This window comes from Callithrix jacchus, chromosome 5, assembly GCF_049354715.1.
Source record: "Callithrix jacchus isolate 240 chromosome 5, calJac240_pri, whole genome shotgun sequence".
Classification (NCBI taxonomy): Eukaryota; Metazoa; Chordata; class Mammalia; order Primates; family Cebidae; genus Callithrix; species Callithrix jacchus.
The window spans coordinates 58,327,264-58,348,521 of NC_133506.1; the positions used below are offsets into that span (position 1 = coordinate 58,327,264).

Genomic DNA, 21,258 nt, shown 5'->3' on the forward strand with positions numbered 1-21,258 from the left:
TCCAGAGCATTTCTGTGCTAAGTGGCTGTGGGCTGCTTTCATTCCTCCAGGGAAGAGGATGTCCCACGTGACAGCAGTGGCTTAGGCCCTTTTGAAGTCTCACTGGGCCATATCTCCACCAGGTCATGGCTGGCACCGGTATCACCAGCGGCCCCCTGAACAGATGGGGAAGCTGAGGCCCAGGTCCCAGACAGCCAAGCAAGCAGGTAAGGCTGACCAGAGCCTGCACGGGCTAAGGGGCTGCGCTCACCAGTACCAGCTCTGGTTGGTCAGGAGGACGCCAGAACGCGCTGGCACAGGCCCTGGCCCAGGCCCAGGGCACCCTGCAGAGCACCCAACCCTCACCAAGACCTCCAGGGAAGGGGCTGTTGGCGCATTGCTCGGAGGGCACGGAACCCTAAAGAGGCTCAGAGCCTCGCCAGGTCACACAGCTGGGAGGAGGCAAGCCAGGAAAGGAACCCAGAGCCCGATGCCGAGCCTACACCCGCAGAGGCGAAAATATCTAAGCAGCGGGGTCCCTGGCTAGGGGCCCCGTGGTGGGCGTGGCCGACAGGGAAAGGGGCGGAGGCGGGGAGGGCGGAGCCGGCGGCCATGGCGGACTTGATTGGATGCAGCCTTAAGCTCCTCATAAACGCGTTTTGACTGGCGGCCTCGCCCCTGACCCGCCCTCCCCAGCGCCGCTCCGCGTAGCCCGAGCCTACGCCCCGCCCCGACCACGCCCCTCCCCCCGCCCGACCACGCCCTGCGGTGGGCCTTCCAAGGCTACCTGCGGTTAACGATTCCCTGGAGCTCTGGCTGCTCAGCCAGAAGTTGGAGGCAGGCGGTCAAAGCCTGCGGGGGCCGGACCCCCTTCCCCTGCTCCCAGGAGGCGCTCCGACCCGCGAGCAGACCTGGGCGTTGAGCCCCACTCCGCAGGAACTGTGGGGTTTCTGGTCTGTTTTTTTCTTAGCAGCTTCATTGAGATCTAACACGTACCACACACTTCACCCATTTAAAGCGCACGATTCGCGGGGTTTTGCTGAGTGAAACCGTGGTCACTATCAAATTCCGGAGCATTTCACCTCCTTAAAAAGAAGCTGGGCCCGGCCGGGAGCGGTGGCTCCCACCCGTCACCCCAGCACTTCGGGAGGCCGAGGCGGGCGGGTCACCTCGGGTCTAGGAGTTCGAGACCAGCCTGGCCAACACGGTGAAACCCCCGTCTCTACTAAAAATACAAAAATTAGCCGGGGGTGGCGCACGCCTGTAATCCGGCTACTCGGGAGTCTGAGGCAGAAGGATCGCTTGAACCCAGGAGGCGGAGGTTGCAGTGAGCCGAGATCGCGCCGCTGCACCCAGCTTGGGCGACAGAGCGAGATTCGGTTTCAAAAGCAAACAAAAACGAAGCCGGTGCCCATCGCACTGCCTCGCGTTTCCCTCCTCCCCGGTCACTGGCAACCGCGCGTGGGCGTTCTGGCTCTTCCTGTGAATGGATTCCCTCGCCGTGTATTTCGGTGTCTGAGTTCTCTGACTTAGCGTTTCAGCCGCACCCACGCTGCTCTCTCCCTTCCCGCTGCACGCGGCTGCGCAATGCGGGTGTCCGCGCTCCGTGCGCCCCTTGCGGGTTCCGCCCCGGGCTTGGGGGCGACGCTCGCCTGGCGGCTGCAGGAGCTACACCCTGGGGGCGCTGGGGGCGGGTCCCGGCCTGGACCTGCGCGTTCTTCCACCGCCGCTGGCGCCCGCCTGGGAGCTGCCGCCTCCTAGGGAGACGGTTCCATCGTCTGAGGAACAGCCAGACTAGATTTTTTTTTGAGATGGAATTTCGCCCTTGTTGCCCAGGATGGAGTGCAGTGGCGCGATCTCGGCTCACTGCAACCTCCGCCTCCTGGGTTCAAGGGATTCTCCTACCTCAGCTCCCGGAGTAGCTGGGATCACAAGTGGCCGCGCCACTACGCCTGGCTAATTTTGTATTTTTAGTAGAGACGGGCTTTCACCATGTTGGTCAGGCTGGTCTGGAACTCCAGACCTCAGGTGATCCGCCCGCCTCGGCCTCCCAAAGTGCTGGGATGACAGCCGTGAGCCACCGCGCCCAGCCCATCTGTATATCTTCTTTGGAAAAATGTGTATCCAAATCCGTTGCCGTTTTATAGTTAGACTCTTTATATAACTGAGTTATAAGAATTATTTATACCTTCTGCCAGGAAGTTCCTTATTAATACGGGATTTGCAAATATTTTCTCCCAGTCTGTGGGTCGTCTTTTCACTTTTGTGACGGTTTTCTTTGTAGCGCAGACTTTTTCTTTGGATGCAGTGTTCTTTCTGCCGCGTTTCTAAGAGAAACACGTTTGAAGCACCCCGGCGCGGGGCGGAGCAGGGCCGGGTCCGGGCGGGAAACGTCCCCGCCCTCCGCTGCGCCTGCGCGGACCCTGGCGCGTGAGTCCTAGCGCGTGCCCGGCGGAGCGCGCGCACGCCGCCCAGTGCGCCTGCGCGGAGCCCGTGGCCGCGCCTGCTCCCGCTGGGGGCTTCTCGCTCGGCCGCGCCGCGGCCATGGGAGAGGCCGAGGTGGGCGGCGGGGGCTCCGCGGGCGATAAGGGCCCGGGGGAGGCGGCCACCAGCCCGGCGGAGGAGACGGTGGTGTGGAGCCCCGAGGTGGAGGTGTGCCTTTTCCACGCCATGCTGGGCCACAAGCCCGTCGGTGAGCGCCCAGGCCGCGGACGCGCGTGGGGGCGGGGCGGGCAACCGGCGGGGCGGGGCAGGGCCAGCGCTCGCGACACCCGCGCCCCACGCTCCCCGCCACACCCCGCCCGGGACCCCGCCCCCTCCCGTGGGCCCCGCCCGGGGCCCCCGCCCCTCCCACGCAGCACTCAGCCCTGCCCCCAGCAGCCCCTCCGCTTCCCCGGCCCCGCCGCCTCCCTCCGCAGCCACCCTTGCCCCTCCGTTCCCCGGGGCCGCCCGTCGCCTCCGTCCCGTCCTCCCGGCTCACCGGTTGCCCCGCCGCCCCTCCTGCCGCAGGTGTGAACCGACACTTCCACATGATTTGTATCCGGGACAAGTTCAGCCAGAACATAGGACGGCAGGTCCCATCCAAGGTCATCTGGGACCACCTGAGCACCATGTACGACATGCAGGCGCTGGTGAGCCCGACCGCCCTCCCTGTGCCGCCGGGTGGGGGCGCGAACCCGCACGCCGCTCTCTGAGGGTCAGCCTGAGCTGGGCAGAGGCCCCTCCATGCCTGCTGGGGTCTGCTGGACGGAGCTGCGGGCTACTTGCGGTGGCTCGAGAGATTGTCATGGGAAGCACAAACCAGTGCGAGCGGCTGGTCAGCTTTTCAGGCGGCCTGCATTTGACTGGGTGCTGGACCAGAGCCTCCCGGGAGATGACTGGGCAGCTGAGACTCGGGAGGGAGGGAGGGAGGGATGCAGAGGCTGGGGCCCTTGGCCATTGCCAGTCTCCTGGGAGGCCCCAGAAGTGCTTTAGGCAGACGATGACCCTATCCGAGTCACACCAAGGCGAATTTGGTGGCTTCTGTGGGAGTTAGACAAGTGGTGTTCCAATCCTCACAGAGCTCGGAGCTGGCGTGTGACGGGCTAGCAGGTGAACTAGGAAGCAGGGTGGCCAGAAGAGGTAGGGGGTGCGGCTGGAGAGTGGGGTGGGGGTCGGGGCAGGTCACCAGGAGGAGGGGGACCTCTGCTGGTGGAAAGAGAGTCTGTGCCTGCCCTGATGGACTTAGGGCCACGCCTGCCCTCCCAGTAAGATGTGGGCACTGCCGAGGCAGGGAATGGTTGCCACTGGACGAGTGAAGTGGGTTTCCTTGTCATAGCTGTAGAAAGCGGACAGAGATGCCAGCTGTGCAGAGGGCTGTGTAAGGAGAGGAAGTACACCCAGCCCTGGAAGGGCCCTGGGAGCTCACACCCCTGTGGCTGCCACGTCCTGCATTGAGGATGTTCTGAGCTGGTACAGCATTGGGTGACCAGTGCCTAGTGGCCCAGGCGCAGCTGACCACTAACCTCACAAGGTCCTCCCCACTCCTGCCTAGAGCGTGTCTGTCATCGAACTCCTGGGGTCAGCAGCTTCTCAGTTGTGGGAAAGGGCGCCTGGTCCCCAGATACCTCCCACACTGGGATTTAGAGAGATGGGTGCAGCTCTCTGCCTGTGTCTGGGGAAGACAGACAGCTCCAAGGCCCGTAATGTCCCCTGGGGCTCCGGTGCTCGCTCAGATGAGCACAGCAGCCCACATGACACTCAGGGAGCGCATGAGACCACCAGGCCTCTCAGCCCCAGAATGGTGGCCCCATGCCTTATTCCTTCAGTAGCCTGTGGCATCAGTAAGGACTGGGCAAGACCATGGGGCTGGCACCTTCTCTGGACCATGGCACTTCTGTGTGGCTGAGGTCCGAGTCATCCAGACTTAATGAAATACAGAGCCTCTGGAGTCCACCCGAGAGGCTGACCAGCAGGCCCAGGAGATTTTGAGGAGCACAGATGTGGCCCGACTGCCTGCTCCACACAGCACCCAAACTGCCAAGCGGAGCCTCTGTCTCCTGAATCCACCTCCTAGTCCAGGGCTCTTCTGGCCAGCTCCACTTTCCCTGGCTCCTGGTCTCCCTCTGGTCTGTGTGACCGAAGGAGGGTAGTGCCTGGCAGGCACTCGGGGCCCTGCCCCACCTGCTCTGCCTGTCTCCCCATTCTGTAACTGTGGCATCCCAGCCAACACCCTTAGTGTCCGTGGGCTCCTGCCACACGGAGGGGAACTTGAGGCACCTGCAGCCTCTCCCTGGGGCTGTCACCATGCCCTCTGCATGCCGCCTTGGGGGAAGCAGTCTCATGGTGAGACCACAGGCCGTGGAGTGCAGGCGGTGCCCACAGGGTGCGTCACCAGCGCTGACCCATCCTCAGGGCCCCCCTTAGTGATGCCGCCCTGTTGCTTCTTCCTGACTCCTGCGGCTGCTTCCACTGGTCCTGCCCTCCCTGAGTCTCTGGAAAGCCCAGCCACAGCTGGTGCTACCCACAAAAAGAAATGCCCTTTGCCCAGACCCCACCTACTGCGGCCTCAGCACAGCACTGTGCACTCACTGGCCACCCCCAGGTGGCTGTGATACGGCCACAGTAACTTGTTGCAACCACATTTTCTGTTTCTTTTTTTTATTTTCGGCCTCCACCTCGCCCCCTCCTGTTTCTTAAACCAAACTCTTGGACATCAGCACGAATCTGAGATTCTTCCGTTCCCGAATTCAGAGAGGAACTTCGTCCTTCCAGAAGAGATCATTCAGGAGGTCCGAGAAGGTGAGACACGGGAGAGGTTGGGCTTGGGAATCAGAAAAGGCCAGACGCTGGCCAAGGGCAGGGAGGTGAGGGTGAGGACCCCAGGCCTCCAGGGAGGTGTGGGTCCAGCACAGACCCCGCCCCACCTGCGCTTGGGTGGTCTTGAGAGCTCCGGGATTGGAGAGGACTTTGTTTGAGAGCAGTGGCTGGACGGAAGCTGAGGCCTGTGTGGGCAGCAAGCGTCGGAGCAGTCCCCGGCCTGACCATCCCCCAGCGTCGGCCACCACCGTGGGCTTTCGGTGAACGTCAGCTGTCTCCTCCACAGGAAAAGTGATGATAGAAGAGGAGATGAAGGAGGAGATGAAGGAAGACGTGGACCCCCACAGTGGGGCTGATGATGGTGAGTGTGGAGCTCAGCCTGCCCTGCTGCAAGGCCACCCTCGGGCAGGGCACAGTCAGGTGGGCATAGAGCCTGCGGTTCAGAGGCCCCGGTCGGGTCATCTCAGCACAGGGTGGGTCCTGCAGTGCAGTGTCCGCAGCAGGGAGGTGCTCAGCAGGACCAGGCCCCTCTGCAGGCCCACACGCCAGGGGCCCCCAGCTCAGGAGGAAGCCTTTGGGTTCAGGGGGTCGTGTGTGAATATGCAGATTTTCTGACTGAGCAGGAAGACAAAAATAAGACTTTGGATATTCTGTTTTTAGCCAAGTGATTTTTCGTTTCTCAGTTTTTTCATCTTCAGGGAGTTTGGGGAAAGCAACAGAAAAATCCAGCAAAGACAAAGAGAAGAACTCCTCGGACTTGGGGTGCAAAGAAGGCGCAGACAAGCGGAAGCGCAGCCGGGTCACTGACAAAGTCCTGACCGCGAACAGCAACCCCTCCAGTCCCAGCGCAGCCAAGCGGCGCCGAACATAGACCCCTCGGCCCTGGTGGCAGCAGAGAAGCGGGCAAAGAGCCTGGTCACTGAGGGGTCAACTGGGTCCCAGTGCCACCCCAGGCCACAGTGACAGCGTCCCAATGCTGTGAGCCCTGCCTGCCCTAGGTTCTCAGGTGAATGTGGTCATTAGCGGGCAAATGTGTGTGTCAATTGCACTGTGCGGGACCCTGGTGGACCAGAAAGGCCGGGATCAATCCAGCTCCGATAAGAGGGCTCTGAAGCCTTGTCCTCTTCTCTGCAGCAACACGGCTTCCCCATCGCTTCTTGGTGACATGCATCAGCTCCACATGGGCTGCAGCATTCAGGACCCAGGCTACCTAGAGGGGCATTGGGCCAGGGGGAAACCTCGGATTAGCAAGCAATAAAAACATGACCTCACTCCTCCTCAAGGGAACCGCTGGTCTTCCCTGCGTGGCTCAGTTCTTTCCAGCTGTTTGTCCCGCTGCAAGCCTCTGCACTGACTGTGACACCAGAACACGACCTTCCTGTCACCCCCTATGCCACGCACTGATGGCCCCTCCTGGGAAACTAAAAACTGGATATTTTGCCTCATTCACTTGTACTGTAACAATGTATATAATTTGGTTGGTATTTCACTATTTAATTTTGAAGAAGCCTATTTTACTAGTGTTTTATATGAACAAAGTACTACAGAAGTTAAACCTGTGTTGTATTTTTTCTGAGATGTTTTGCTTTAAGAGATACTTCTTGGTCAGTTTTTATACTCCAGATACAGAGAATTTGTAGCAGTTATTTTTCTATGCTCTAGTCACTTGCAAACAGACCAAATGGGTAAGAGGTGGGAGGTACAGCTGTCGGGCTGGTGAGGAGGTAGCGGCTGCCCCAGTGCCACTGAGATGCCACCTTTGTGTGACTGCGGACATTAAAGCAGAGAAAAATCCAACCTGGAGTGTGTGAATTTGATACCAAAGTAAGTTAACTTTTCCTCCAGTAGGAAGTTTTATTTTTCCCAGGTTTGTAACTAAAGCTTACACTTGACTTGGTAACATTCACTCCATACAATATATATAAACAAAATGGTAACATTCTGAGTGGTTATTTTGTGGACTGTGACAAGCACTTCAAATACAAAATGTTAGCAGGGCAGAAGAGGGTGGGCCCTCGGAGGTCAGGTGTCTTCCTGCTGAACGCTGCTGCCACTGCTGGGAGGTTGGTCACAGTGAAGTCCAGTGTTCCATGAGCGACAAGACCAGCTCCGTCCCGGCCAGCCGTCACACCCCAGTGTCTTCTGCTTGATGGTGCTTCTCTGCCAATGGAGCCACCTCCACCACCTGGGAATGTTCCTGGCCATCGGTCCCTGGAGTTCCTCGCCATGACGCAGATCACAAGGCACCCACAAAAGGGGCAAAGCCAGGAACCCTGTGCGATGCACTCGCCCAGCATGGGTCCCAGTCTGCACCCAAACCCACTGTCACTTCTGGGGGGGAACAGCCGCAGGAAGCTGTTGGCCCATGGCCTGCCTGAGCTGCATCCCAATGGTAGAATAACTGCCTGGGGGGCCATGTGTGTGCCTTCTATCGAGCTGGGACAAATCTACAGGCCTGCAGTAACAGCCTGCCGTGCAGAACGGGCACCGGGAGGGCCCCACATTCACAGACCAAAGGACAGCCCGCCTGGCATTCCTCCACTCACACCCCAAACTCTCAGCCCTGCAGCCGGGAGGGGTGGTGCCCCCTTGCCCATGCCATTGCTCCTTCAGGGTCAGCCTCAGTCAGTGCTTTGTGATAGGTCCTGCCCTGGAGTCTTGGTCAGGAGAGCAACCTGGCCCGAGACAGTCCAGAAGCAGCAGGGGAAAGAAAGGGGGGCAAATATTAATGGGTCAGCACTCGATGGCCAGAAGTCCCTGCTCTCCACCCAGCCTCACTATTCTAAACCTCCATCTGAAACCGCACCTCCAGTGACCTCAGAATGTGCTGGGAAAGCGGAATTCATAAACCTGCCTCATCTCAATGATTGTTTACATTTTGCTGCACTTCCAGGAGAAAGGGAGAGCCCGCAGAGTGAGCCCACTGGGCAGGCAAGCAGCAACCCCCGCTGCGGGCCTCCCCTTCTGGACAAGAGGCCTGCCTGGTTGAAGTCAGGTGCCGCGCTGCCCTGATGGGCTCATGTGAGCTTCCTGGCTTCCCTGTGGGGAGGCCCAGCTCACACTCTGCTGGCAGGTGGGACAGCCACATCAAATTCCCAAGTGTCAGGGTGAGAGCGATGTGGCCTCAAGCCCTGGTCAGCACTGTGTGTGCCCCCTCCTTATCCTGAGGCTCCTGTCTGTAACCTGAGGGCTTTATGTCACGCATACCCCACCATGTCATGTAGAAGGTGCAGACTGAAACTGAGTCTGAAAAGGAAAATGGAGCTGGCATGAGGCTGGCCCGCACACGGACGCTCAGGCACTTGCTGCTGTAGAGGAGAGACATTGTGCAGTGGGTCTGAATGGGTCAGAAGCTGCTGCTGATGCTAAGCCTGGAAGCCTCAGCCTCACTCTGTGCCTAGGATGCCCAGGGCAGAGACTGCTAGCTTCAAGTGGGGGCTCAGTAAAGGCTGAAAGTGGCCGTGATCTGAACTCCCCTGCCTGGCACACCTAGGGCGACCCACAGGTAACTGAGAAAGGAGGCTGGACTCCACTGCTCCCCAAATAACAGCACAGAAATATTGAGTAGCAGGGCAGCGGCAGCGAGGCTCCTGGCTTGGCTGGCTGACTGAGGACAAGGCGTGGCTGGGTGAAATCACATGGCTGCCGATGGTCTCGCCTGAAGTTGTGAAGGCTGTAATCCAAGCCCCAGCCAAGCAAAATTCTGCTGGGCTCCTTAGCTGTGAGCAGCGCCTGCTCCGGGCACATCACCCTCTACATGTGCAGAGGCCACTGCCCTTCCTGGGTGCCTGGGAGCTGTGTGTGTGTGTGTGTGTGTGTGTGTGTGTGTGTGTGTGTGACAGAGAGAGAGCCCCTCTGCCCGACCTCCACAGCAACCCCATCTGGAATGCGGAGCCACACAGGCGTCACTGGACTGCAGAGGCCGCTCTGAGGAAGCAGTTCTGTCGCACAGTCCCCAGAGCCCACAGGAGCTCTGCACGTGCTCGTGCACACACTACACAGAAGTAACTAAAGCAGCAATTTGGTGTGGTGACGTTTGTAAAACGGAAATTGGGCAATGTCTCTGATACTCTTTAGAGAGGTGGTTCTGTCGTCCTGCTGACAGTTGGGAGCAGTGGGAACGCTGTCCCTTGGAACAATGTTATCCACACCCGGTATGCCTTTCTGTTTTCTTGGGGGCAGTGAAGGGGGCAGCCTGCCCACCCCAGTCTCAGATCACTCAAGCCCTATCCAACCGCCCAGCACCCATCAGTGTCCCAATCAGAGGCCCCCTTCTATCCTGATACTGTAACCAGATCCCAGCTGTAAATCATCTAACAAGAAGGTCAGGCAGCTCACTCACAGGCACCACGGGAAACCTACCCTGGCCACTGCAGTAAGCGGGTTTGCAGAAATGTTCAGAGCTCCAAAACTTCAGGAATCACCACTGTCCTTTTAGAAAGTGAGATGCATGTACACAGGTTCCAGCCAGGTGAGACTGCACCTGCTAGTAACGGTCAACAGGTCAGCAAAGGTTAGCACCCAGCACCCAGAGAGTCCTTAACCTGTACTCATGGCCAAGACTGGAAGACTTCCATTTACGGCTGTCCCTGGCACACAGTACAAGGACTGTCACCGGTTCCCAGGCCCAGGCAGCCTGAAGCCTGCCAGCAGGCCTGCAAGGCTAGGAGATAGCAGTGTCCCCTGGGTGCTGGGTGGGGCCCAGTCTACCTTTCCACCTCTGTCATTCCAGGGACAACTCTGCCAGAAGCTATCCTCATGGCCAATTCCAAAACCCAGATTTAGTTTTACCTAAGTTTTTTGAAACTAAGTGGTATAGTAGTTACAGAAGAATTCTATCTGGGGTAGCCGCTCCTGATTTTTATTTTAAAAGGTCCCCAACTTTGCCATTATCTGCTAGCAGAAGTCAAAGGTGGCTGAGCAAGGGACCCACGGTGCTGGAAACTGCAGCTGAAAGTGACTTTGTGTCGCCCCAGATCTGCAATGCTTATGGAGAGGGCCTGAAGGAGGCACTAATCTGATGTCCCCTGTGTTGAACAGTCCCTGGGGTGACCTCCTGGCGGTCCAGGCAAGGTGTGGTCCTCCCCCCAGGAGCCTTCTTACAACAGAGAGAAGACGGTAAAGGAGAAGGAAGTCACAGCTTGCCCATGTCATTTGCCTTATATAAGATTCGGCGCCCTGGAGAGAAAGACCCCTGGTGGCCTGGAAAAGAAAACAGCCATGTGGAGGGACAGGGGTCTGCCACAGCTTCCAGGAGCAGAGTGTGGCCCCCAGCCGCAGGGGGCAGAGGGACAGGGACTCCCACACATCCAGCCTAGAGAGACAGGCCCCTGTGGACACACGGTCCCTCCAGGGGACATTCTTCGGCTGGGGACATCCTCTGGGGGTATTTCTCTTGGAAGGGGGGATTCTCTGCGGGGAGAGAGGAAGACATCCTTCCGAGGTACCCTGTCTGATCTTCCGGGGAAACGTCCTCTGGGGGGCGGGTAGCCCTTGAGGACATTTTCGGGAAGATCTCCTAGGGTGGGCATCCTTGCAAGACTGGGTGAGGCTAATCCGCTTGGGTGGGCACCCAGGGGTTGGGGGGGGCGTTCGGCGAGGGGCATCCTGCCGGGCGGACGTTGGGGCTTCTCCAGGAAGGAGGAGCGTTGCGCGCGGACGCGGGCGGAGCCTGGGCCGTTCCCCCCCCCCGCCCGTCCCACCCCGCCCCCCGCGCTTCCTCCGCTTTCGGTTTCGCTTCCGCCTCCAGAGCGGGCCCCGCCGCCGCCGAGCATGGACGATCCCGACTGCGACTCCACCTGGGAGGAGGACGAGGAGGACGAGGAGGACGAGGACGGCGAGGCCGCCGGCGCGGAGGACGCGGGGGACGACGACGAGGACGCGGAGGAGCCGCGGGCGGCGCGGCCCAGCGCGCTCCAGGTGCGGCCCCGCGGCGCGGAAGAGGCCTGGGGTCCCCGGCTGCGTGGAGGGGACCCCCTCCCGGCGGCCCCGCAGCCCCCACCCGAGGCCTGGGGTCGGGCCTGGGAGGCTTAGCCGCTGCACCTGCCGGAGCTCGGGACTGCCTGGCCTGCGCTGGTTACTTTTGTTGCCGCCTGTCATCGCCGGTTACTTTTGTTGCCAGCTGGGAACCGCGCGCTCCCGCAGTCGGGCGGGCCCGGGGTCGCGGAGCTGAGCTGTCCGGGTTGTGGAAGGCTGGGAAGTGTCTGCAGCTCTGGCTCCGCGTGGGTCCCCCGGGAGCACCCAGCACCGTTTGCGTTTGCGCCTGGGCATGTGAGAGAGCCCTGCCCGGAGAGCAGCGGCGAGGCAGGCTGGGCAGGGGGACAGCCTGGCTCCGTCTCCCAGGACGTTGTGACCCCCAGTGGGCTCTGACCGGCTGGCCCGGCTGGAGTTCCTCCACCTCTCTCTCGATGCACTGCTCGTAGACCCCTACTATCCATCCTGCCAGGCGCCTGTGACCCCTGACCTCTTCCCTACTGCCTTCTGCTGTGGCTTCTGTCCCCAAGCCCCGCCCCTTCCCCTTTGGACTCCTCGCCCTTCCCCAGCGTCCTGCCCTGGACCCTGGTGGGGCTGTTTCACTGTGTCCTGGGCGGTGTCGTGTATGCACCTGTGGGCTGACTGCGCCGCCCATCAGGACCCAGCCTCCAGGACTGACCCAGGGAGGGTCCCGCTGGCTCTAGGAGGGAGACGCTGAAACAAGGCAGGGCCGGGCGAGAGAACCACAGCGTCAGGCCTTGTTTAGAAATCAGGCAGAGAGGCTGGTGGCAGTGGCGCAGGCCGGTAATCTCAGCACTTTCAGAGGCCAAGGCGGGGTGGATCACCAGGGGTCAGGAATCCGAGATTAGCCTGGCCAACAGGGTGAAACCCTATCTCTACTGAAAATACAAAGTTAGCTAGGCATGGGCACCTGTGATCCCAGCTACTCTAGAGGCTGAAGCAGGAGAATCACTTAAACCTGGGAGGCAGAGGTTGCAGTAAGTAGTGATTGCATGAAGCTCCATCTCGAGGTGGGGGCGGGGGAAGAAAGAAATCAGGCAGAGAGGCAACACCAGGCTCCAGCTGGAGCCCAGCGGGGAGCCAGGGGCACAGTGACCAACCAGGCCTCCCGACCCCGCTTCTAGTGCTCCCTGAGGGTCCTGGGTCCCAGGTGTTGCCTTGAACAAGCACTCCCATTCCTGCCCTACCCCACTGAGCAGGGCTCAGCTCCAGGCCCCCACTCTTATCACCTCATCACTGGTTCCCTCTGGCCCTCTGCTCAGCCTCCTGATGCATGACCACAGGTGGGGACTGAAGGGCTTAGGGCATCACGGGAACCTGACAACTTGCTGAGAAGCCATCCCAGACAGGGCTGGAGGTTGGAGACTCGGTCCAACCTCACTGTGGCCAGTGAGGCATGGGGTTGGCAGGGAAGGGCATTCATTTATTAGACTCTGCCAGAAGCACCTGGATGTCCTCCTGGGGCTTTAGGTGGTGAGGCCACTGCCCAAAGGAGCACAGCCTGGTGACTAGAGCACAGAGCAGGGGGAGTCCCCAGGGTCACAAAACAGAGGCAAAGCCAGGGTGGGGGTAGCCAGCAGGCCTAGGAGGAGGAGAAGATCAGAGCCACACCCCAGGGGAGGGGCATGTCAATCAGGGGCCACCCTAAGGTGGAAGGCAGGAATCCCCAGGAACAGAGAGAAGGAGCAGGCCCCACCCGGCCACTGCAGCCCCCTCTGCTTCTGTGCAGTGTTGGAGAGCTTTACTAAGGCCCAAATCTGCCCCCGCTGGGAACCCCGAAAAAGAGCCAGGGTGGGAGAATGAGAGGGCAGAGCCATGAGACCCCACCCTTTAAAGACAATTCCTTGGCAGCTGGCCCAGGCCCCTGCAGCCCTCACCACAGTGAGGACTCCCATGTGGGTCCTAATCCCATCTCTTCTCTTCCCAGTCCAGGATGATAGGGTCCCGAAACTGGCGAGCCATGCAGGACATGTGCAGGTACCGGCACAACTACCCGGTAGGTACCTGCCCCTGCCCCTGCCCCGGGACACAGTACCCTCCCGCCGGCCTGTCTCCTCAGGCAGAATGTCCCAGGTTCTAGTGTGCCTGGCTTTCACCAGACCACAGTTCTGGGCAAGAGCCCACCTGGGGCAGCAGCCTGGTGCAGGGCCTAAACACAGCCGCATCCTTCCCTCTCATGGGAGACCAGGGGCATCCCCCTGCCTTTCTGAGACTCAGCACATCCTTGCCTTGCAGACATGGCCACAGTGCCAGCCTCGTGATGCACACGTGTGACCTCTGTGATGCCATCCACCTGGCATCCGCACCCCCATGCCAGCCCTGTCTCCTGCAGGTGGTGGTTGTCCTCACCCATTGCCCTCCACACCTCTGAATCTCACAGAAACCCCTGTGCTGCCTTCAGGGTGCTGAGGAGGGGACCTTCTGCTGGCCTGGCTGGCGAGATGGGGAAGGGGGGTCCCTGGGGCTTGGAGGGACTGTTTGCTGTCCTCCGAGAGTGAGGAGCCAGGCAGGCTCTTGGGGTCTTGGGTCAGGCCTGGATTTGCAGCTGCTCCTCCTTGAACAGCCCAGAGGGCCCCAGGGCAGCTTGTGTCTGATGGGTCTCTACTGTCCCCTTTCTCTGGCTCTTCAGGATCTGGTGGAACGAGACTGCAATGGGGACACACCCAACCTGAGTTTCTACAGAAATGAGATCCACTTCCTGCCCAATGGTAGGTGCCCCCACCCACTGGCAGCCAGCACTTCCATCCTTGTCTGGCCAGGGTGATCCACTGGGGTCTGCTTTGGGGTACACTGGTGATTCTTTCAGGTAGCCCCACAGTCCCTCCTGGAGGTGACCAGAGGGCCTCCAGGACCCCCAGTCTCTGGCCTCTGCCATGGTGTTCAGATCGGGATGGGGCCTCTGCCGTGGTGTTCAGATCGGGATGGGGCCTCTGCCTTGGTGCTGTGGTTGGGATGGGGCCTCTGCCGTGGTGCTGTGGTCGGGATGGGGCCTCTGCCTTGGTGCTGGGGTCGGGATGGGGCCTCTGCCTTGGTGCTGGGGTCGGGATGGGGCCTCTGCCGTGGTGCTGGGTTCGGGATGGGGCCTCTGCCGTGGTGCTGGGGTTGGGATGGGGCCTCTGCATTGGTGTTCGGGTCGGAATGGGGCCTCTGCTGTGGTGTTGGGGTCGGGATGAGGCCTCTGCCGTGGTGCTCAGGTCAAGATGGAGCCTCTGCTGTGGTGTTGGGGTCGGGATGGGTAACTAAAGGGCCAGAGACTGAAGATTTGCAGATTCTCAGGCCATACAGTTTCTCTGGAAACCACTGAACTCTGCCACAACCTCATGAAAACCACATGTAAACCAGAGCTGAGGATTTTTTTTTTTTTTTTTGAGATGGAGCCTTGCTCTGCTGCCAGGATGGAGTGCAGTGACACGATCTTGGCTCAATGCAGCCGCAACCTCTCCCTCCCAGGTTCAAGCGATTCTCCTGCCTCAGCCTCCTGAGTAGCTGGGACTACAGATGCGTGTCACAATGCCCAGTTAATGTTTTGTATTTTTAGGAGAGGCAGGCTTTTAGTAGAGACCATGTTGGCCAGGATGGTCTCAATCTCTTGACCTTGTGATCCCATCTCACCTCCCAAAGTGCTGGGATTACAGGCGTGAGCCGCTGCACCCAGCCAAGGATGGTTTTTATATTTTTTAATGGTGAGAAAAAATTAGGGTAGAACAGTATTCTAATACTTGAAAATCATAGGAAATTAACATTTCAGTGTTAATATAAGTTTCAGAGGCACGTGCCCACGCCTGGTTATGCATCTGCCAGGGCTGTTTTCACGTTGTAACATGAGACAGAGAGACTGGGTGGCTGCATAGGGTGACTGTCAGGCCCGAATCTTGGGAGATGGTGCCAGCTGCATCATGGGGTGACTGGCAGGCCCGAATCTGGGGAGACAGTGCCGGCCACATCACAGGGTGACAGGCCCCCATCTTGAGAGACGGTGCCGGCCACATCACGGAGTGACTGTTAGGCCCCCATCTCGGGAGATGTGCCAGCCGCAACACGGGGTAACTGTCAGGCCCCCATCTCGGGAGGCATTGTCTGCCGCACCATGGGACTAGATTCAGCTGGGGACTTTGAGGAGAGATTTCTGTGGCTGACTGACCAGGCTTTTGTGGGAGGCACTGGGGCCCTTTCCTGCACAGACGGGTCCTGGTTGAGACCAATGGTTTCCTCAGAGAGCCTTCCGCATTCTCACTTGGGTTTGCTGCCAGTCAGCAGTGAGGGGCCAGTTCACGGGTCCAGCAGGGCAAGGGTTGTGCGTGGGAGGGGGAGGGATGGGCGGTGCTGTTGAACCTCGGACCTGAAGAGCCTCTGGAGACAGGGGCGAAAATAGCTCGGAGAAGCTGCTGGCAGCACACCGTCCCCATCCCCCAACCCACACCCCATCCTCCTGAGGCTGGCAGAGTGGCTTCCACAGCTGACTTGTCCCCATGGGGCTCCCAGGCTGTTTCATTGAGGACATTCTTCAGAACTGGAAGGACAACTATGACCTCCTTGAGGACAACCATTCCTATATCCAGTGGTGAGTCAGGGGAAGGGGAAATCACGGGGTGGGCAAGGTAGCAGCAGGAGGGGCCCTCCCCACGCTTCTGCCTGGTGTGTACTGAGTGCCCTCTGTCCTTCCTGGAAGTGGTGTTCTCATGACACAGGTGGACATCACTGGGCATGCAGGGGCTGCTGACGGAAGGCTCTGGCTTCCCAATCTGGGCTCTTGACAATCACCAGGGAGGCCAGAGGGGCTGCACACAGATTCCTTGAAGCAGCAGAGCGGGGTCCCTGCCTGCCAGAGGGGCAGCCTTGGTGCCAGGAGGCCTCTGTGAGCCTCGAGGAGTGGTCCCTGCATCTGACTGGGCCGGGCCCGGGTCCCGGTATAGCGCTGGGGTGAGACTCACGGCACGCATCTTGAAGACCTACAGTGTGGCCCTGGAAACAGCATGCTCTGCTTTGGGGACAGCTCTCTGAGAGCTCACAGGGAGGCTCTGCTGGTGTGTGGTGTCACAGGTGACAACACGAGAAGGAAGAGTGAGGAGTAGAAGGGAAGGCCCCAGTGTGTCCTGTGTGCCCCTTGTGCCCGGTATGCCCTGCCGCAGGGCCCTTGCTGTTTGAGTCACTTCCCAGCCATCCTGGGCCCTTGCGCTCACCTGCGCTCGCCCACTCTTGCTCCTCCACCCGGCCAGTCCCTCGTGGAGTTGAGCCTGGGAGCCAAGAGAGGAGGGGAACCCAGTGAGTACATGCCAGAGGGCTGGAAGCGGCTCTCCTGAACCCTCTGCCTGGATACCTCTTCTCCCACAGGCTGTTTCCCCTTCGAGAACCGGGAGTGAACTGGCATGCCAAGCCCCTCACGCTCAGGGAGATCGAGGTGAGCTCCAGGCCTTGGTGTGGCTGGAGGGGAGATGGGGAGGCCAGGACAAACCATGTATCTGCAGAGATGGGGTCACATCTGACAGCAGGCATTTGGTGCCCCCTCAGGGGCCCCTCAGAAGGGCCGAAAGAGCCTCCAGTATGATGACCTTCCCTCCGGAGTGGTCTTCGTCCCACCAAGCATCTAGAGAAACTCAACTTTCTGAGGCCGTTTGTCCCCATGCAGAAGTCTGGGGCTGAGCCCCTGAGAGACCCGAGTGTCGGGACCTGCCTTTCTCACCGCTGGATTGGGCTGCAGTGGGGTCACCCAAGTCTGGAATCTGTCCCTAAGGGATGCTGTCCCTTAGAGAGCTGTCCCTTAGAGAGCTGAGGGGCCCCTCCTGGCACTTTCCCATGGCCGGTGACTTTCTCTGGGGGGAGGGCAGCAGCTGGGGGCCACTTTGGGAGGCTGAGGTGGACAGATCACCTGAGGTCAGGACTTTGAGACCAGCCTGCCCAACGTGGTGAAACCTTGTCTCTACTAAAAATACAAAAAAATTAGCTGGGCATGGTGGTGTGAGCCTGTAGTCCTAGCTACTCGGGAGGCTAAGACACAAGAATCGCTTGAACCTGGGAGGCAGAGGTTGTGGTGAGCTGAGATCACGCCACTGCAGTCCAGCCTGGGCAGCAGAGCAAGACTCTGTCTCAGAAAATAAATAAAGCAAAATAAATAAAGTCTGAGTCCAGGCCTCTGAATGAGTCAGGAGCCAAGGCCCGGCATGTGCGTGGCCCCCCACGCTCCCCAGGAACAGAGACTTCGGGGATGGTGCCTGAGATCTCCCGGGGGGCTTTTCCAGGTGTTTAAAAGCTCCAGGGAGATCCAGGAGCGACTTGTCCGGGCCTACGAGCTCATGCTGGACTTCTATGGGATCCGGCTGGAGGACCGAGGCACAGGCACAGTGGGTCGAGCACAGAACTACCAGAGGCGCTTCCAGAACCTGAACTGGTGAGGCCCAGCTGCCCCTGCCTGCCCCCACCCCCACAGAACAGGGCCATGCCCTGGCAGGTCACAGAGCCCTCCTGCTGTGGAGGAAGAGCTCCACAAAGGCTCGAAGCTCTCCTTGCTGCCTGGAGGGCTGGGCAGTCCCTCCCCAATAGGGTTGGTGGGAAGGTAAAGAAGGCTGTTGCTGCGCCTGGGAGGTGGCAAGCAGGGGTGATCGAGAATCTGCACGCAGTACAGAGAAGCAAGGAGGGGTGATCGAGAGTATAGCCGCTCTCATGGGTGATCGAGGCCCCTGTGGCCATTGTCTACCCAGCTCCTCCCCACCAGGGAATCTCGGTGACAGCCACCCTCTAGGTGATGTGTTGGCATCCCCCCTGACCCTCATGTGTCCAGGGCCCACAGGCCATTTTCATGGGGATGGCGTGAGTCCTACCCTGGGCCCAGGGAGGCAAATGGGGAGAGAGACTGGATGGTTGGCCGGGGTGTGGAGACCCCCATGCAGCTGGGTGGGGGGCCCCGGCCATTGACGTCTGCTGCCCCGGACCTCCCACAGGCACAACCACAACAACCTCCGCATCACGCGCATCCTCAAGTCGCTGGGCGAGCTGGGCCTCGAGCATTACCAGGCACCACTGGCCCGCTTCTTCCTGGAGGAGACGCTTGTCCGGCAAGAGCTGCCAGGCGTGCGGCAGAGCGCCCTGGACTACTTCATGTTCGCCGTGCGCTGCCGACACCAGCGCCGGGAACTGGTGCACTTTGCCTGGAAGCACTTCCGGCCCCGCAGCAAGTTTGTCTGGGGTCCCCGGGACAAGCTTCGGAGGTTCAAGCCTAGCTGCCTGCCCTGTCTGCTCCAGGGCCCCAGGAAGGCGGAGGAAGAAGGAAACCCCAGGGACTCTGTCCACGAGGCCAGCACCCAGGGTCGGACCTGTGGGCCAGGGCACAGCAAGGGTGGGGACAGGGTGGACAAGGGGCCCCAGCCATTGAGCGTGGAACCCCAGGATGCGGGACCCCTGGAGAGAACCCAGGGGGATGAGGCAGGGGGCCATGGGGAATATGGGCTGGAGCCCCCCAGCCCCAAAGAGAGTAAGAAGAGGAAGCTGGAGCAGAGCCGGCGGGAGCAGCCCCCCACAGAGCCAGGCACACACACTCCCTCGGAGGTGGAGAAGATCGCTCTGAACTTGGAGGGGTGTGCCCTCAGCCAGGGCAGCCTCAGGATGGGGACCCAGGAAGTGGGCGGCCAAGACCCCAGGGAGGCCATGCAGCCTTGCCCCCAACCCCGGGAAGCCAGGGTGGCTGACAAGGTGAGGAAGCGAAGGAAGGTAGATGAGGGTGCGGGGAACAGTGCTGCTGTGGCCAAGGGTAGCACCCAGACCTTGGACCCTGCCAGGTCCCCTGCCCCATTGGGGTGCCCCGAGGCTGGACACACTGAGAACCGGGTTGAGGAGGACACAGAAGGCACAATGGGGCCCAAAGAAGGTGCCCCCAGGAGCCCATCAGAGGGCCCAGGCCCCAGCTCTGCAGGCCCTGCAGGGGATGAGCCGGCCGAGGCAGGGGAGGCAGCAGAGGTGCAGGACGCAGAGGTAGGGCTTTCCCCCAAGTCCGGGAAGCCTTAAGGAAAGGAATGTCCATCTCGGCGGCGGCATGGCCTCACGGCCCTGCTGCAGGGGTCAGGGCCTCGGGAGTGACCTGCAGTGCCGTCCTCCTGTGGTGGCTGATGCAGCAGCCACCAGCAGGTGCGAGGCCCCACCCTCAGGGAAGGCCACGGCCTGCACAAGTCGCCTGGCCTGGCTGTGTCTTCCCCGCCCAGCTCTTCCCTGCACCCCTGTCTTTGTAAATTGTTCCTTTTGGGGTGGGGTGGGGTGGGGCAGGGCTGCTTTTCTTAGTCCAAAAAAAAGTGCCAAGCAAGGCCTTTTCTGAATAAACTCGTTTGACTTTGAGTCTTTGGTATGGATTGGGGTCCCAGTGGTGGCCAGCAGGGCTGGTGTCACAGCCAATGTCCATCCAGTGACCTGGCCCAGCTGCCGCCTCACGTGGCTCCAGCAGTGCTTATGGGGGCACAGCAGTGGCACAGGCTCCCCACACTGTGCCCGGGCATGCACAGGTGTGCAGCTTGCAGCCTCTCGGAGCCGCGAAGGTGGGACCACGGTCCCTCAGCGGGCCTTTGCTACCTGTTCAAGCTGAGTGGGGACTCCCCTGAGGTGGGCTGGGGGCAGTGGCTGGGCATGGCGGGGTCTAGACCAGGCCTTTCCACCTGCTGTGGTCTGGGTGCGGTGCTGTGCCTCCGGCAGGCTTGGCAGCACCCTCAGTTGGGCTCCCTCAGGTCTGGTGGAGCCAGGTGCACCCCAGGGCAGCCCCTCCCTGCAGTCTGGCCTTGTCACCCTGGGCCAGGACCCCCCCGCCCTTCCCGGTTTACCTACGTTTCTACATCAGTGCTGTAAGGGGCTTTTGTGGAGCCTCAGAGGAGGGCTCAGGACTCCTCCAAGGGCCGGACACTTGCCTTTGCTCAGTGGAGGACAGGGAGGACCCTGGGTACCCCTGGGTGGGAAGGTTAAAGCTGTGGACCCTGGCACCACTTCAGGGAAAGTGCCCAGCTCCCATCTGGTGGCACCAAGATACACAAGTCAGAAGTCACTGGGAGGGAGACACCCCAGGTTCAGTAATCCCCTATTGCTGGGCGGGGAAGCTGTGGAACCCCTGCTGCCTCAACTCCAGTGTGGCTCAGTGAGGGGATTTCTGCCACGGAGGGAAACTGAAGCCGTGAACTGGACTTAAGGCTAGAAATGCCGTCACTGGGGCAGTGCCTGGCTGATCCAGCATCCCCAGTCCAGGCTGCTGTGGGGCTGGAGTGGGTGAAGAAGGTGCCTGCAGTGAGGAGCCGGTTGGAAACGGCCAGCACCTTTCCTTTAGGCTCAGGATCCCGGGGAGGAGGTGCTCTTCCCCTCTGCCAGGGTCGTTGCTCTGCTCTCTCCAGGGACTGAGTCTGGGGCGAGAGTCTGGCCTTGGCCAGTGGCAGCTGACGCGGACTGAACACCCGGCCGTCCAGGTCCATGGTGGGGCCATCCCCAGCCCCGCGGGCAGCTCTAGACCGGGGGCCGGAGCAGGAACCAGGGCTGTGCTGGGCACGGACTGCGCCAGGATCCGGACTCAGCCTCCCCGGGTCTTCCTGGGCCTGGGGCCCTGGGGCCGCGCCAGCGCCGAGGAGGGTCTGGGGCTTCGAGAACTAGCCTCCTCCCCGCTTCCTGAAGGGAGCCCTTCAGCGCGGCCCCCACCCCCACGCACACACTCTGGTTGAGGCGCGGAGGGGAGAAGAGAGCGTCTTTCTCTCCTGCTCAAAGCTGCGAGTGTGCGGCGCGCCAGGCCCGGGATAATTTTAACCCGCGGCTAGAGAGAACGCGCCGCCCGGCGTCTCTTTTTCTCCCTGGTGGGCTGGACGCGGCGGCGGCGGCGCGGGGCAGGGGGAAGAGGGGAGCTCTCACCCGCCCAGGTGGGCCCGGCTGAATGGGGGGCTTGTGCGGGCGGGGGCGGGGAAGGGGAAGGGGCCGCCCACCTCCCGCCCATCCACCTCCAGCCGGCCACAATCTGCCGGCCCCGACGCCGCCGCCACC

The 21,258-nt window shown here is 60.7% G+C and overlaps 2 protein-coding genes across 4 annotated transcripts; both read left to right on the forward strand.

Moving 5' to 3' along the window:
* The first annotated feature begins 2,480 nt into the window (after positions 1-2,480).
* MRGBP (MRG domain binding protein) lies at positions 2,481-7,214 on the forward strand. 2 transcript variants are annotated; one of them, XM_035299155.3, is made up of 5 exons: positions 2,481-2,671; positions 2,989-3,110; positions 5,178-5,259; positions 5,564-5,638; positions 5,961-7,214. In XM_035299155.3, exons 1-5 carry the CDS (start codon positions 2,524-2,526, stop codon positions 6,146-6,148), a joined length of 615 nt encoding a protein of 204 aa, XP_035155046.1. In that variant the 5' UTR covers positions 2,481-2,523; the 3' UTR covers positions 6,149-7,214. The 2 variants fall into 2 exon arrangements, with proteins under 2 accessions (XP_035155046.1, XP_035155047.1); XM_035299156.3 differs by having other exon boundaries at positions 5,976-7,074.
* A 3,810-nt stretch (positions 7,215-11,024) lies between these two features.
* On the forward strand, positions 11,025-19,590 carry OGFR (opioid growth factor receptor). 2 transcript variants are annotated; one of them, XM_035299148.3, is made up of 7 exons: positions 11,025-12,248; positions 13,199-13,267; positions 13,901-13,979; positions 15,754-15,832; positions 16,603-16,669; positions 17,508-17,656; positions 18,207-19,590. In XM_035299148.3, the coding sequence occupies exons 2-7, from the start codon at positions 13,205-13,207 to the stop codon at positions 19,264-19,266; spliced, it is 1,497 nt and encodes a 498-aa protein (XP_035155039.3). In that variant the 5' UTR covers positions 11,025-12,248; positions 13,199-13,204; the 3' UTR covers positions 19,267-19,590. The 2 variants fall into 2 exon arrangements, with proteins under 2 accessions (XP_035155039.3, XP_002747815.3); XM_002747769.6 differs by having other exon boundaries at positions 11,025-11,196.
* Positions 19,591-21,258: the final 1,668 nt, after the last annotated feature.